This window comes from Drosophila virilis, unplaced genomic scaffold (genome assembly GCF_030788295.1).
Source record: "Drosophila virilis strain 15010-1051.87 unplaced genomic scaffold, Dvir_AGI_RSII-ME tig00001568, whole genome shotgun sequence".
Taxonomy (NCBI): Eukaryota; Metazoa; Arthropoda; class Insecta; order Diptera; family Drosophilidae; genus Drosophila; species Drosophila virilis.
Window position 1 is genome coordinate 82,778 of NW_027212845.1, and position 16,354 is coordinate 99,131.

Genomic DNA, 16,354 nt, shown 5'->3' on the forward strand with positions numbered 1-16,354 from the left:
ATGTGAGGAAACGCTCTCACCTAGTGACTCAATTGAAAAATGGTTCTTCAGAGCTTCATCCATCCCACGCGCCGCACTGCACTGGCAAATATGTAGCAGCCGAGGCGTGGTGCTGTCTCCCACAATGGGGCGGCCATATACGGCCCATCCTAGTCTGCTTTGCGCTGCTATGACGTCGTCGTTTTCACCTTCTCGTATCTCCAAGGGTGCAGTTATTTTGATATTGTCTAAACCAATGATAAGCTGAGCCTTGACTTTGTTATACGGCAGAATAGGAAGCGTAGATAAGTGCTTCCGAGAGTTGAGCAACTGTGGGACGATACTTTGCTCTGGTAAGTCCAAGTTCGCTATTGTTCGCACGTTTTTTAAGGCATACTGTATTGCGTTATGTTCTGGCGCTGAAGTGCTCACAGCCACGGACGTCGACTCAGCTTCTTTCTATGTTATGTCCCCTGTCCATTTAAGACACAGCTGGGTCGCAGGACCATCTAATTCCAGCTCGTCTGCAAGCGCTCTTTCTGCGTGATTGGGACATATCGAAACAGTGTCTTACTTGCGGAGCTGCCCTGAAACATAACGGCAGACTCACTTGCCTTAATCCGGTGGTTGCTACCTTGGCCCGTGTGCTCCACTTTACTACCACTCATGGTAGACGTATGCAGCAGCACATGGTGCGTTGACTCGCAACCATCTACATGACACTTCTTCTTTGATTGACACAGTTGTGCACGATGACGTAGAAAGCAGCAAAAACAGAGCCTCTTTTCCTTAACAAGTTCCCAGCGCTGATTTGTACCCATTGATCTGAAGTCGTCGCAATCTGATAGACGGTGGTTACCGGCGCACTTCGCACATGAAACCCTCTCCTGTTCCTGTTGTGAACGTAGTTGCTGACAACACTCAGGGCTATCTACCGTGTTGTGCACAAAAATTCGCTCTCTAGGGGTTTTCGTGGAGCTCTTCTTTTCGTTATCAGCCAGTGGTGTCTCGTAGGGCGTGACCATAGTGGCGCACATTGCCACATTAAGCAGCCAGTTATCAAAGGTGGCCAAACTGGCCCTAATCCAATTTCATATTGCTGGGCATCTTAGCAACAACCTCGTTCAGCAGTTCACGGTGTTCAAGTTGTCCGACTTTATTGCTGGTTCCTCTCGGAGCTAGTAAAATTAAAAAATTAAGAGCTTGGTCAAGATATTTTGATAAATAAATATGTTTTTTCATTCAACAGATTTATTTTCGACCGTCAGTTCCTCTAGTAGCTATTTCAAATAGTAGACCGATCTTAATAGGATGAGGAGCATAGTAAAATTAATAAATTCCGAGCTTGGTCAAGATATCGTAAAAAACAAATATGTTTATTTTATTCAACAGATTAATTTTCGACCGTCAGTTCCTTTGGTAGCTATTTCAAATAGTGGACCGATCTTGATAGGATTTTGTATATATCTGAGGAGCAATAGAGAGTTCTCAGTTGAGAGTGATTGACGTGTTTTACTTGTGCTCCAAGATTTTTATATATTTTTGCGCTTTTATCCTGCTTTTTATTTCAAAACTTTGTATTTTTCGGTGCTTTATTTAAAAAGCTTTTATAAACTGTGCAAAGTGTTATCTGTTGTGCAGCGTGTCTGTTAATTATTACATTTTATAAAACGCGGCGTCAGTTCCGTGTTTGTTGTTATTGGCTGTTTTAAGTCTTTTGCCTTTGTGCTCCCCTGTGCATACACTTGTTTGTGCGTGTGTTCGCTGAATACTTTCTGCTTGTGCACCGCACTCTCACAAATTTCTTTTTATTGCTTTTCGCACCAAACAATTTGTTTGTGTACGAATAATTGTTTTTTGAGTGTTTACTTGTGCACCGTTTTCGTTTCTGCTCTGCGCTCTCGCAAGTTGCTTGCCCATTTAATAATCATGTCGTGCTGTAAGAAACCGTGCACGTTCAAGCAGGCTGACGATTCTGCGCTGCCGCAATTTGTTAATTGCTGGCTGTGTGAGAATATGATGCATGCTAAATGTGCAGGTCTCACTGGGCGTGATTGCGACAAGATCGCTGCTATTGCCAAGAAGGGCTGCGGTGGCTTGCGTTGGTCGTGCCCAAAATGCATCGACAAGCAAATTGATTTCTCCAGAATGTATAATTCTGTGAGAAGTCAATTCTTAAAATTAAATAATGTGGCTAAGCAGCTCTCGAGTAATTTTGACTCGAGTTTCGAGTTGCTAGGCAAATATAAATTTGTGTCCCCAACCAATCGCCGGTTGGAGCCTCAACTTTTGCAATTGCCCTCTACGTCTGTTCAGACACCTACGACTTTCTTGTCTCTTCCTAGCAACTTGGAGGTATCTCCAATGTTGTCTTTATCGCCTTCTCCAAGCGACTGTCCAATTACCCCAGTTTTAAGCCCTGTACTAGACCCAGTAGAGCCCGTACCTGATTCCGTCCCAATTAATCAAACTGCCTCAGCCCCGTCAGCTCCTGGCCGCAAAGGTAGACCTGCGCGCAATCTTGCCCAAAATGTTAAAAACAATCAATGTGCCTGTATTACCTATAGCCCCATCAGCGCCTACTTTAACGGTAGTTTCCCCTCGTAGGCAAGTTTTTGTGTCTCGACTTTCGTCGGACACCACTTCTGAGTCATTGGCAGCCTATATTGCTAGCAAATCTTCTGCTAGCGTGTCAATAACTAAATTTAATTTCTCCACCCCTCGTGAAATATCATCATTCAAAATAAATGTTTCACATGATATGTTCCCTATCATTTGTGATCCCAAATTTTGGCCACCACACATGATTGTTCATGAGTTCAAGTCTAAAAAGCGTAACCAGCCTGTCACCCTTCCAGTCCCTTCAATACAGGGTACCATTTCTGCCCCAAAAAACTAGCTTCATCTTTTGACCAAATCTTTATTCATTATCAGAATGTCAGTGGTCTCACCTCAAATCTTAAAAATTTTTTCATTGCCAGCACTTCCTTCGATTCGGACATAATAGCATTTTCAGAAACATGGTTAAACTCAACCATATCTGAATTTGAGATTTTACCGAATAACTTTATTTTGTATAGAAATGATCGGCCGACTCGAGGTGGTGGGGTGTTAATTGCCGTTAAAGCCACTCTCCAGTCTGAACTATTCTGTTTTAGTACGCCTGCTGACGCTGAGATTGTCTCAGTTAAGGTGTCTTTTCCTACACGGAATATCTATGTAACATGCTCTTATGTCCCACCTTCTTCTGATATTCAAGTTTATATGAATCATATTACTTGTATTAAAGAAGTTTCTTCACACGTGCGGGATAATGACCTATTAATGGTGTTGGGTGATTTTAATTTGCCGAACATCTCTTGGTCATTATTCACTGCTGAAAATTATCTAGTGCCCTCAGCACAGCACGATTTTTTAGACTGCATGCTTGATCTTTCGTTGTTTCAAATCAATTCAATTTCTAATCATATGAATAGAACCCTTGAATAGAACCCTTGTATTTGTTAACGACTACCTTATTTCTAATGTGTCTAGGTCCCCTCCTTTATCTCTTCCTGAGGATGTCTATCATCCAACTTTAGAGATTGCAATGCTAAATTGTAATCCTTTCATTTCGTGCTCATCAGCCAATAAGCCCCGCTATTGCTTTCGCAAAGGAAATTATTCTTTGCTGAATCAGCTTATTTATTCAACCGATTGGTCTTTCTTATATGACTCAGTTGATATGAATACAGCCATTAATTCTTTTTATATCACCCTAAACTCCCTCTTAGATGTGTGTATTCCTAAGTCAATTCCTTCGACTACTTTTTCAAAACCACCCTGGTTTACTCCCAGATTATCACATCTAAAAAATGTAAAATCCAAATATTTTAAAAAGTTTAAAAAGTCTGGTTCGTGTACAGACTTGGCTAAATATTCCATAGCCAAGTCGAACTTCTTTCTTCTTAATTCTCAATGCTATGAGAATCATCTAATTCGTTGTAAAAGGCAATTCGCCCGAAATCCGAGACAGTTTTATAATTTTGTAAACTTGAAGCGTAAATCTTCAAGTTTGCCATCTTCTTCTTTTCTTGGGATGGATAAAGCTAGCAATGACACTGATTCTGCTAACCTCTTTGCTAATTTTTTCCAATCAACTTACTCTTCAGTCTGTCCTAATACTAATTCTTACCCTTATACTATTTCCTCCGCCAGTTCTATACCTCCCCCCATTATTTCACACTCCTCTCTCCTATTAGCTATAAACTCTTTAAAATCTTCTTACAATATTCCTAGTTGTCTACTCAAGGAGTGCAGTTCTTCCCTTTTCTATCCATTGCTAAAGCTTTTTAATCTATCCCTTGAAACTTCTGTCTTTCCATCTCTTTGGAAAGAATCTTATATCATTCCTCTTCACAAGAAAGGTGGGAAGTCTGATATACAAAATTACAGGGGCATTGCAAAACTGTCTGCTATTCCTAAATTATTTGAAAAAATAATCACTTCGAATTTGCAGCATTTCTGCAAATCAGTTGTTTCCCCTGTTCAACATGGATTCGTAAAGAATCGGTCAACTACGACCAATCTGCTTGAGTTTACTTCCTTGGTAAATGTTCACTGACTTCAGTAAGGCGTTTGACTCTGTGCACCATGACATTTTACTTATTAAACTTGACCGAATAGGTTTCCCTCTGTCCCTTTTACTTTGGATTAATTCTTATTTAAAAGGTAGGACCCAAAGAGTAATACTGAGGTTGACTACCTCTAAAAGGGTTCACGTTACTTCTGGTGTTCCTCAAGGTAGTCATCTTGGACCTTTACTCTTTACACTTTTTATAAATGATCTTCCCTCTGTTATATCACATGCCCGTGTACTCATGTATGCGGACGATGTCAAACTTTTTCTATCATACACTAACCCTCTACATCATTCTCGTCTACAAGACGATTTGAACGCTATGCAACTTTGGTGTTCGGCCAATCAATTGCATCTAAATTGTTCAAAGTGTATGTTTATGACTTTTAATCGTACTACACCTTATCTTGTCAGTTATACAATCGACAATATCCCTTTGCAACGTATACTAACAGTTAATGATCTAGGCGTTATTTTTGATTCTAAACTCTGTTTCAATCTTCATATAGATACCATTGTTAATGAGGCAAAAGGTGTACTTGGATTTATTAAACGATGGTCTAAAGAGTTTAACGATCCTTTTATAACAAAACTTCTGTACATCTCTCTTGTTCGCCCTATCCTTGAATACTGCTCTTGCATCTGGTCTCCACAGTATATCAACAGCCAGGATCGTATTGAATCTGTTCAGAAGCAATTTCTGCTTTTTGCCTTACGAGGTTTAAATTGGGACCCTAATCTTCGGTTGCCGTCCTACTCCAGCAGACTGCTTCTTCTCAACCTTCCGTCGTTAATCAACCGTAGGACAATTCTCGGTGTTGTCCTTCTACATAAGTTGATTATTGGCGACATAGATTCTCCTTTTCTGCTAGGGCGTCTTCAATTCTCTGTTCCGGCTAGACCAACCAGAAATTATCGCCCCTTATTACTATCTACGTGCACAACAGACTACGCTATGCACAATTCTTTTCGCGTGCTATGTAAAAATTATAAAATTATATTGAAAGACAAAAATTTTTCATACAACAACTTAATTTTGAACGATCGTTCTTATGGCAGCTATTTAAAACAGAGGTCCCATCTTAATAGTATTTTGTACATTTATGAAGAACATAGAAATATTAAAAATTGACGACTATGGTCAAGATATCGTGAAAAACAATCAAATTTACCAAACAACAATTTAACTTTCGACGGATCAATCCTATGGAAGCTTTATGATATAGTGCTCCGATCTAAAAAGGATTTTACATATTTATTAAGACAGTAAATAAAATTTTAAATGCCGAGATTGGATAAGATGTATTACAAACAAGAATGTTTTTCTTATTGTTCGAGCGTTTCTATTATATAGAAGTCCAATCTTAATGGGATTTTACATTTATATGAAGAGCATTATTAAACTACTAAATGCCGGGTTTGGTCAAGATATCTTGAAAAACCAATTTATTTTTTATTAATCGATCGTTCCTATGGCATCTTAATGATATAGAAGTCCGATGTTAATAGGATTTTGTATTTATATGAAGAGCTTAGTAATACTAAAAAAGGCCGAGTTAAGTGAAGCTATCTTTATAAGCAAATTTGTTTTTTCATTCGACAGTTTAATTTTCGACCGTCAGTTCCTCTGGTAGCTATTTCAAATAGTGGTGCGGTCTTAATAGTATTTTGTATTTATATGAGGACTATTGTTAAACTAATAAATGACGTGTATGGTCAAGATATCATGAAAAACAATCAAATATAACATACAACAATTTAACTTTCGACCGATGGATCCTATGGAACCTTTATGATATAGTGATCCGATCCAAATTGGATTTTATATAAATATGACGTGCATAAATTAACTACTAAATGGCGAGTTTGGTGATGATATCTTAATAAACAAAATTTTTTTTTACTGATCGATCGTTCCTATAGCATATTAATGATATAGAACTCCGGTCTTAATAGGATTTTGCATTTTAATGGGGAGCATAGTAAAATTAAAAAATGCCGAGTTTGGTGAAGATATTTTGATAAATAAATATGTTTTTTCATTCAACAGTTTCGTTTTCGACCTTCAGTTCCCCTGGTAGCTATTTCAAATAGTGGACCGATCCTAATAGGATTTTGTATATATATGGGGAGCATAGTAAAATTAAAAAATGCCGAGATTGGTCAAGATATTTTGATAAATAAATATGTTTTTTCATTCAACAGCTTAATTTTCGACCGTCAGTTCCTCTGGTAGCTACTTCAAATAGTGGACCGATCTTAATAGGATGAGGAGCATAGTAAAATTAATAAATTTCGAGCTTGGTCAAGATATCTTAAAAAACAATAACGTTTATTAAATTCAACAGATTAATTTTCGACCTTCAGTTCCCCTGGTAGCTATTTCAAATAGTGGACCAATCTTGATAGGATTTTGTATATATCTGAGGAGCATAGTAAAATAATAAATGCCGAGTTTGGTCAAGATATTTTGATAAACAAATATTTTGTTGGTCAAGATATCTTGATAAACAAAAATTTTTTATACAACAACTTAATTTTGAACGATCGTCCCTATGGCAGCTATTTAAAATAGTGCTCCCATTTTAATAGTATTTTGTATATCTATGAATAAATTAGAAAAACTAAAAATTGACGACTATGGTCAAGATATCGTGAAAAAAAATCAAATTTACCAAACAACAATTTAACTTTCGACAGATCAATCCTATGGAAGCTCTATGATATAGTGCTCCGATCTAAATAGGATTTTACATATTTATGAAGAGCGTAAATAAACTATTAAATGCCGAGATTGGATAAGATATCTTGACAAACGAGAATGTTTTTCTTATTGTTCGACCGTTTCTATTATATAGAAGTCCAATCTTAACAGAATTTTACATTTATATGAAGGACATAATTAAACGATCCTTTTATAATAAAACTTCTGTACATCTCTCTTGTTCGCCCTATCCTTGAATACTGCTCTTGCATCTGGTCTCCACAGTATATCAACAGCCAGGATCATATTGAATCTGTTCAGAAGCAATTTCTGCTTTTTGCCTTACGAGGTTTAAATTGGGACCCTAATCTTCGGTTGCCGTCCTACTCCAGCAGACTGCTTCTTCTCATTCTCGGTGTTGTCCTTCTACATAAGTTGATTATTGGCGACATAGATTCTACCTTTTTGCTAGGGCGTCTTCAATTCTCTGTTCCGGCTAGACCAACCAGAAATTATCGCCCCTTATAACTATCTACGTGCAAAACAGATTACGCTATGCACAATTCTTTTTGCGTGCTATGTAAAAATTATAATAGTTTGCATCACGTTTTCTGTACCGAACTGTCCTACCCCTAATAAAATCGTTGCTTTCAGGATACCTTCGGGAAGTCGCTGACCATTCCCAGCTATGAGCAGGGGCATAGCTTGCCGGACAGGCTGAAAAATTTTCCCCCACCGTGTCGATGATTTCCCATTACTTATCTCTTTGTCCTATCCACTTAACACTCTTTATCTAACTTACAATGCTTTACTTTATTAATAATTTTCTTACTTTCTTTTTTCCTATTAATTGTATTTTCTTTATTAATATAGCAAATTAAGATTATTTTTAATTTCACTTGAGATCACTTTTTTCCTACTTACAACCTTCTTAGATATAGGCTCTAATAGCGTCACTGACAAAATTAGCTGTGAAAAGGGGCACAGCTGGCCGGACTGACAAATAAAACACCTCCATCGGTCGGTGATGCTATTTAGAAAATTGTATCCTTTAACTAGGCTTTTAGCATATAATTCTATTGTACAATCTTTTGAATAATGAGGAAGACACTCGTTTTGTCGACCATTAATAAATAAATAAATAAATAAATATCTCCACGCAGAGCCATTAGCCGAGATAATAAAAAAAAATATAAAATATAAACTACTAAATGCCGGGTTTGTCAAGATATCTTGAAAAACCAATTTTTTTATTAATCGATCGTTCCTATGGCATCTTAATGATATAGAAGTCCGTTGCTAATAGGCTTTTGTATTTATATGAGGAGCTTAGTAATACTAAAAAATTCCGAGGTGGGTGAAGATATCTTGATAAACAAATATGTTTTTTTATTCAACAGATTAATTTTCAACCGTCAGTTCCTCTGGTGGCTATTTCAAATAGTGTTGCGATCTTAATAGAATTTTGAACTTATATAAGGAGCATAGTAAAACTAATAAATGACGAGTATGATCAAGATATCGTGAACAACAATCAAATATAACATACAAAAATTTAACTTTCGACCGATCGATCCTATGGAAGCTTTATGATATAGTGTTCCGATCTAAATAGGATTTTACATAAATATAGGTGCATAATTAAACTACTTAAGCCGAGTTTGGTCAAGATATCTTGGTAAACAAAAATGTCTTTTGCAACAACTTAATTTCGAACGATCGTTCTTATGGTAGCTATTTCAAATAGTCCGATGTAAATATATGAAGAACATCGTAAAACTAAAAATTGACGACTATGGTCAAGATATCGTGAAAAACAATCCAATTTTCCATACAACCATTTAACTTTCGACAGATCAATCCTATGGATGCTTAAGATATGGTGCTCCAATCTATATAGGATTTTACATTTATATGTTTTTCTTATTGTTCGACCGTTTCTATTATATAGAAGTCCGATCTTAATAGGATCTTACATTTGTATGAAGAGCATAATTAAACTACTAAATGCCGGGTTCGGTCAAGATATCTTGAAAAACAAAAATGTTTTTTTTTTCATCTATCTTTACTATGGCAGCTATATGATATAGAAGTCCCATCCTGATAACATTTTGCAAATATATGAGGAGCAAAGTAAAACCAATATATGCTGAGTATGGTCAAGATATCATGAAAAACAAAAAATTTCCCTTACAACAATATAACTTTCGACCGATCGTTCCTGTGGAAGCTTTATGATATAGTGCACCGATCTAAATAGGATTTTACATTTATATGAAGACTTAATGCCGAGATTGGATAAGATATCTTGATAAACAAGAATGTTTTTCTTATTGTTCGACCGTTTCTATTATATAGAAGTCCGATCTTAATAGTTTTTACATTTATATGAAGAGAAACTACTAAATGCCGGGTTTGAGCAAGATATCTTGATAAACAAAAATGTTTTTTAATTAATCGATCGTTCCTATGGCATCTTAATGATATAGAAGACCGATGTTAATAGGATTTTGTATTTATATGAGGAGGTTAGTGAAAATAAATAATGACGAGTTGGGTGAAGATATCTTGATAAACAAATATGTTTTTTTATTCAACAGATTAATTTTCGAATAGTGAACCGATCTTAATAGGATTTTGTATTTACATGTATGAGGAGTATAGTTAAACTAATAAATGAGGTGTATGGTTAAGATATCATGAAAAACAACCAAATATAACATACAATTAAACTTTCGACCGATCGATCCTATGGAAGCTTTACGATATAGTGCTCCGATCTAAATAGGATTTTACATAAATATGTTTTTCTTATTGTTCGACCGTTTCTATTATATAGAAATCCGATCTTAATAGGATCTTACATTTATATGAAGAGCATAATTAAACTACTAAATGCCGGGTTTGGTCAAGATATCTTGATAAACACAAATGTTTTTTTATTAATCGACCGTTCCTATGGCATCTTAATGATATAGAAGTCCGATGTTATTAGGATTTTGTATTTATATGAGAAGCTTAGTAAAACTAAGAAATGCCGAGTTGGGTGAAGATATCTTGGTAACCAAATATGTTTTTTTATTCAACAGATTAATTGGTAGATTGGTAGCTATTTCAAATAGTGGTCCGATCTTAATAGGATTTTCTATATAGATGAGCATAGTAAAATTAATAATTTACGAGTTTGGTCAAGATATCTTGATAAACAAATATGTTTTTTATTCAACAGTTTAATTTTCGACCGTCAGTTCCTCTGGATGCTATTTCAAATAGTGGTCCGATCTTAATAGGATTTTGAGTTTATATGAGGAGTGTAGTTAAACTAATAAATTACGTGGATGGTCAAGATATGATGAAAAACAATCATGTATAACTGTCGCGTGCCAAATGAAGGTGGAGTTGCAATTTGAACACTGCAAGTTTACGCCTGGCCCCCGGCCATGTTACTCCGATGTTACTAGAGACAGCGTAATGCAAAACGTGCTAGTGCAAGTGTTTTATTCTAAACGGATTACATAGGTTAGAACTTTGATATATATTCCCTCGGAATCTTACCGCAGTCTTTCCTCCTACGGCCTTCAAACTCACGACAATAATGAGCTTAACATTTAAGTAATGGCGGCAACAAGCCAAATACAGTGTGCCCGTACATTCGGATGGCAAATACACATACTTTCAGAATATACTTAATACTAAACAATCGATAAATTAATTCGTCCCGCAACATCCCCGCCCCCGTGAAGGCCCTGCTTCACTCACATCCAGTATGGCTAGTTTAGCCACGGGACGAGTCATCAGTCGCACTCGGTTGTTGTCCGCCACGCGGATGCTGGCGCGTCGAGGCACTCCATCTGGTCCAGGGTAGAGCTCCTCCACTATGCCCCTTCGCCACTCTCTGCGTGGCACGGACGGCTCGCATATAAACACCATATCACCATGGCGTATCGGCTCAACGCGCGCACACCATTTCACGCGTCGCACAAGTGTAGGCAGGTACTCTAAGACCCACCGCTTCCAAAAACGGTCTCGTAACAGCCGCGCCATGCGCCACTGCTTCCTCGTGACGCATCTCTCGTTCGGCTGCTCGTGGATAGCGGGCGTGTCAGGCAGATTGGCCACTCCTTTGAGTAGATCGTTCGGTGTTAGGGGGGCTTCTTGGTCCACAGACACCGGCAAGTGGGTAAGCGGGCGAGAATTCACAACGTTCTCGGCCCCAATCAGGAAACTCTCCAGTACGTGTTGCTTTGGTGCCACTTCCTTTACTGTGTGGCGTAGCACTCTCTTGACACACTGCACCATCCTTTCCCAGGCTCCCCCTTCAGCTGGGTTCGCTGGGCAGTTGAAGATCCATTCAATGCCTCTAGAAGATAACTCACCCTGAATCTTCTCCGGCTCGAATACATCTATTAGCCTTTTGGCTTCTCTGTTGGCCCCAACAAAGTTCTTTCCGTTGTCACTGCGCAACCTCAGTACAGGTCCGCGACGGCAAAGAAAGTTCCTGATTACGATTATACAGGAATCAGTTGACAGGTCATGTGCCAGCTCCAAATATATGGCCCTTGTCGTCAGACACGTAAACAAGGCGACCCATCTCTTTTTCTTTCGACGTCCGATCGTCACAAGGAGTGGTCCAAAATAGTCCAGACCCGTAAACTTAAATGGCCATCCATTGGCCTCCAGTCTGTCCTCTGGCAAAGGACCCATTATAGGTGGCGCTGGCTGCGCTCTATGAAGTTTGCACACACAACATCCAGATATTACTGTACGCAACAGTCGACGCAGCTTTGTTATCCAAAATCTGGTCCTGATGTCACCTATCGTTGCATCCACGTTTTGATGCTTCATTTTCACATGGTAGTGATACACAATCAGTTCCGTCAGTGCGTGCCGGTGTGACAATATTATTGGCCTTCTCGCACTATGCGGTATACACAGTGCGGCATCGATCCTGCCATACGCACGCAAGACTCCATTGTCATCCAAGTATGGCGCCAGCCCTCTTATGTCGCTTCGATGACCGACTGATTCTTCATTGTATGAGGCTCGAACCTCGTCAGGGAACGCTTCGCATTGCGCTCGCCGTATCAGTAAGTTCTCAGCGTTCTCACACTCCGTCGCGGTGAGGCCGAATCTCTCAAGCTCAGTCCTCTGTCCACGGCTCCAGCGCGTGAACCTTAAAACCCAAGCCGTCGTCCTCACCAGCCGACTGTAGCTAGAGAATCTCTGAAATGAAATGAAAAAGCTATTTGCTGCAACTAAGGCAAATTCACTCGGCATCTCTTCTTCATCTTCGTAGGATGAGTGTTCCGTGCCCGGTTCGGACTGCGGCCAGCTGCTTTCTGGCTGCCGCAAAAATGTTGGCCCGTCTAACCATCGTGACCGATGGCTGAGGTCTACGTGGCAATGCGGCCTCGTTGCGTCGTCTGCTGCATTTTCAGCAGTAGGTACCCATCTCCATTGGGAAACCTTTGTTGACTCCAAAATTTCTCCCACTCGATTTCCGACGAACTGCTTATATCGACGGTGGGTGCTGCCTATCCAACGCAGCACAGTTTTGGAGTCAGTCCATAGTATAGCGTCGCTGATCGCTATACTGTGCTCCTTTTTGACAGTGTCCATCAGCCTCGTTTCTAACACGGCTACTTGCAATTCCAGTCGTGGAATTGACATCGTCTTCATTGGGGCACACTTCGTCCTGGCACCTACGAAGCATATTCGCACGTCGTTGTTGTCGTAGGTGACCCTCAAGTAAGTCACGGCTGCGAATGCTGACTGGCTAGCATCGACAAAAACGTGCAGCTGTATTGCCCGCACAGGTGTTGGGCCGAAGTAATGGCGCGAGCTCCGAAATCCTTCCACGTTGTTCATATCCTGAAACCATTTGCTAAAGGCCCGGGCGATCTCATCTGGTAATGGTTCATCCCATTGCACATTTCGTCGCCAAATCTCACGCATTAGTAACTTTCCAGTTATCATGAGGCAGCTAAGAAATCCCAGAGGATCGAATGTTGACATGATCAAGCTCAAGAATTCCCTCTTCGTAGGAATTCGCTCCAAATTTAGCACACATCGGGGTACTTTGTGGTACTTCATGTTGAATTTGAAATCGTCCGTGGCTGGTTGCCAACACATGCCTAGAATCTTTTCTTCAGCTTCGCCCCATCCGATGCTCCTCGCAGTCCCATGTTGGCCCAGCGCGTCAGCTACAGTTGGCGAGCTGGAAGTAAACTGGCACAATTCGAATCCAGCATTTGCATGTATTTCTCTTATTCTTGTCGATATGGTGACGGCTTCGCCTTCACTATCAAAGCTATCCACATAGTCGTCCACATAGTGGCATTCAAGAATAGCTTTAACAGCGCGAGGGTCTGAATCCTGAAACTGCAGGGCATTCAAGGTTTTCACATAGTGTGCGGCGCTTGGCGAACATGCTGCTCCAAACGTCATTACCCTCATCTCATAAACATCAGGCTCCCGGCGATCATCGCCGTTTCGCCACAGGAATCGCTGGGCGCATCTGTCCTGCGGTCGAATCAACACTTGATGGAACATCTCTCGGATGTCTCCACAAACGCCAACGGCACCTTCCCGAAAATGGAAGAGAACAGCCGGCAGCGACTTATAGTGCTGCGGCCCCTTGGATAATGCCGAATTCAATGAAATATCACCAACCTTTGCTGCCGCGTCGAACACCAGTCTTATCTTACCGGGCTTATTTGGATTTTCAACTCCAAAGTGCGGAAGATACCAAAGTTTGTCGCTGTTGGCTAAAGCGACCTCATGCTGCTTCAATCGTCGAGCATATCCTTTGTGAACATAATCGTCCATAATTTTCATATAGGCTTGTTTAAACTGATCGTTACGCTTCATCTTTCTCTCAATGTTGACCAATCTTTTGTATGCCATATCATAGCTTCGTGGCAATTCAACATTATCACGGTTCCATAATAAACCCGTCTGGTCGCGTTCTCCTATTTTCACCGTGGTGTCTTCGAGTATCCTCTGTGCTCGTGCATCGTCGCTGGCTGCGACTGGTGGCGTAAGCTTCACCCCGAAGTTTTCGATATCAAAATAGTCGTTTACCATCTTTTGGATTGCATCCTCCTGCGACACTGCTAGGAGGCATGACTTTGATGACGTTGCCGTCGGTTGATCTCTTGCCGGCCCAAAAACCACCCATCCAAGTTCGGTGGCTGCGGCATATGGTCCCTGTGGTGCAAACCTTTTTGTTTGCATTGGCAGTCCAAGATGCGCATGGTCAAGTCCAATCAGAAGTTTTGGTACCGCCCCGCGATACGGTTTCATTGGAAGACGTGCACCGTTGCCCCACATTTGGACGTCACGTTGATGCAGGCTTTGCATTGGTAAGCTGAGGTTGGACACGGCGTACACATTTCACAACACATGCCGTTTGCGCTTGTCCGCTCCACTAACTTCCATGCTTACCACTGTGGTCGGCTCTCTGGTTGCTCTTCCACCAAACCACTGTATATTTAGTTGCCTGCGTTCCCCTTTGATATCTAGATCGCGCAGTAGTTCGTCGTCGATCATCGTTACAGACGAGCCCTCGTCGAGGAGCGCGTACGTATCGATCCGCTTATTGGCCCCGTGCAATGTCACTGGCAATATGCGGAATAGTAGGCGTTCTCCATCCGAATCGACACAACTTAAGTTCCTTTGTTGCGTCGATTGAGCATCCGCTGGCTGCGGTGCCCTTGTGTGAGGATCCGCTGGCTGCGGCATCCGTCCAGTATTCATCACTCTATCACCTGCTGGTTGCGGTGCATTGTGACTCATAGCATCATGATAATGTAAGAGTCGATGATGTCTCTTCCGGCATCCATTAACTTGGCATTCGTTGGCCCTATTGCAGACTCTTGCCATGTGGCCAACTCGTAAACACGAAAAACAAAGCCGGTGCCTTTTTACGACTGTCCACCTCTTTAGCGGAGAGGCTATGTTAAACTCGTTGCAGTCCCTGACTGCGTGTTGTCCATTACAGATTGGACACTGTTTGGTGCGACCTCGGTGACGCCCTTCATTATTCTGGTCAATGCTGGCATGCAGCACTCTACGTCTTTGCTCCTTACTATCGACGTCCACAATCGTACATACCACATTGGCGTTGTCCGTTAACCACGCGCTAAAATGTACGACCGTCGGGAAAGGCCTAATCGTAGCTGCATGTCTGGCCCATTCCACCCTCTTGCTTGGTGGTAATTTAGCGACCAAATCCTCCATCAGTGTAGGATTCGCTAAATGCTGTTCCCCGTTAGCCGATTGTAGAAAGGCGGCAAGGTTACTTACGCGTGTAGCATATGGCACGATTTTAGCTATGCTGTGCTCCTGAATTGGCTGCACCTCTCGAATACTAATTAGCTGGCTGCGTATTAGCTGTTCTGGGCGGCCGTATCTAAAACGTAATTGTTCAATTACGTTGTTCACATTCCTGGGATGTATGAGCAACGACTTCACAGTGTCACGTGCTTCGCCTTTGAGTGCCTTCAACAATCGCTGGTTAGATTTGTACAGTTGTACGCCAAAGTTGTTTCCGTAAACGCGCAGAAGAATATAGGCCAATCCTCAGGTTGACCTCCAAACTCGGGTAGATCTGGTAATTTTCGTGGCAGGCATACATCGTTCCTGGGAGTCGTCCATGCGAAGTTCCCAGTTGCCTGCGTTGGCTCCAAAATTATCGTTTGTTGGTTCTCCTGTGCCGGAGTGTAGCTGAGCGTTGGCTGTGCAATGCCTGCAAAGCAATATGGCGTCGAGCGGCTTGACGTTGTAGAGCAGTTATCCATAACTGTAGCCCGTTCTACCGTTTGCAACTGTGTTCCCAAATTTCCACTCAATGACGTAGGCAGTGCCTCACTCAAAGATGGCGATCTGCTCAAAATGGTAGTTCCACTCAAAATTGCAGTTTCACTCAAACTTACTTTTGAATTTGGGACTACACTCATAGTTGCAGTTTCACTCAAACTTCCATTCGACGATGGCTCTCCGCTCTCCGCTCCGATCAAAGATGGCGGCAGGTTAGCTGTACCACTCATGCC

At 40.9% G+C, this 16,354-nt stretch overlaps 1 protein-coding gene across 1 annotated transcript; it reads right to left on the reverse strand.

Moving 5' to 3' along the window:
- Positions 1-1,103: 1,103 nt before the first annotated feature.
- LOC138911556 (uncharacterized) lies at positions 1,104-14,633 on the reverse strand. Its single transcript, XM_070210912.1, has 2 exons — positions 11,061-14,633; positions 1,104-1,157 (listed from the first exon to the last, which is right to left on the reverse strand). Exons 1-2 carry the CDS (start codon positions 14,631-14,633, stop codon positions 1,104-1,106), a joined length of 3,627 nt encoding a protein of 1,208 aa, XP_070067013.1.
- Between the last annotated feature and the right edge of the window lie 1,721 nt (positions 14,634-16,354).

Coding starts and splice junctions, on each gene's coding strand:
- LOC138911556 (XM_070210912.1), bottom strand. CDS start 14,633: ATGTGGGGCAACGGTGCACGTCTTCCAATGAAACCGTATCGCGGGGCG. Junction 1,158..11,060: donor CTAAACTAGCCATACTGGAT/GTGAGTGAAGCA, acceptor TAATTTTACTAG/CTCCGAGAGGAACCAGCAAT.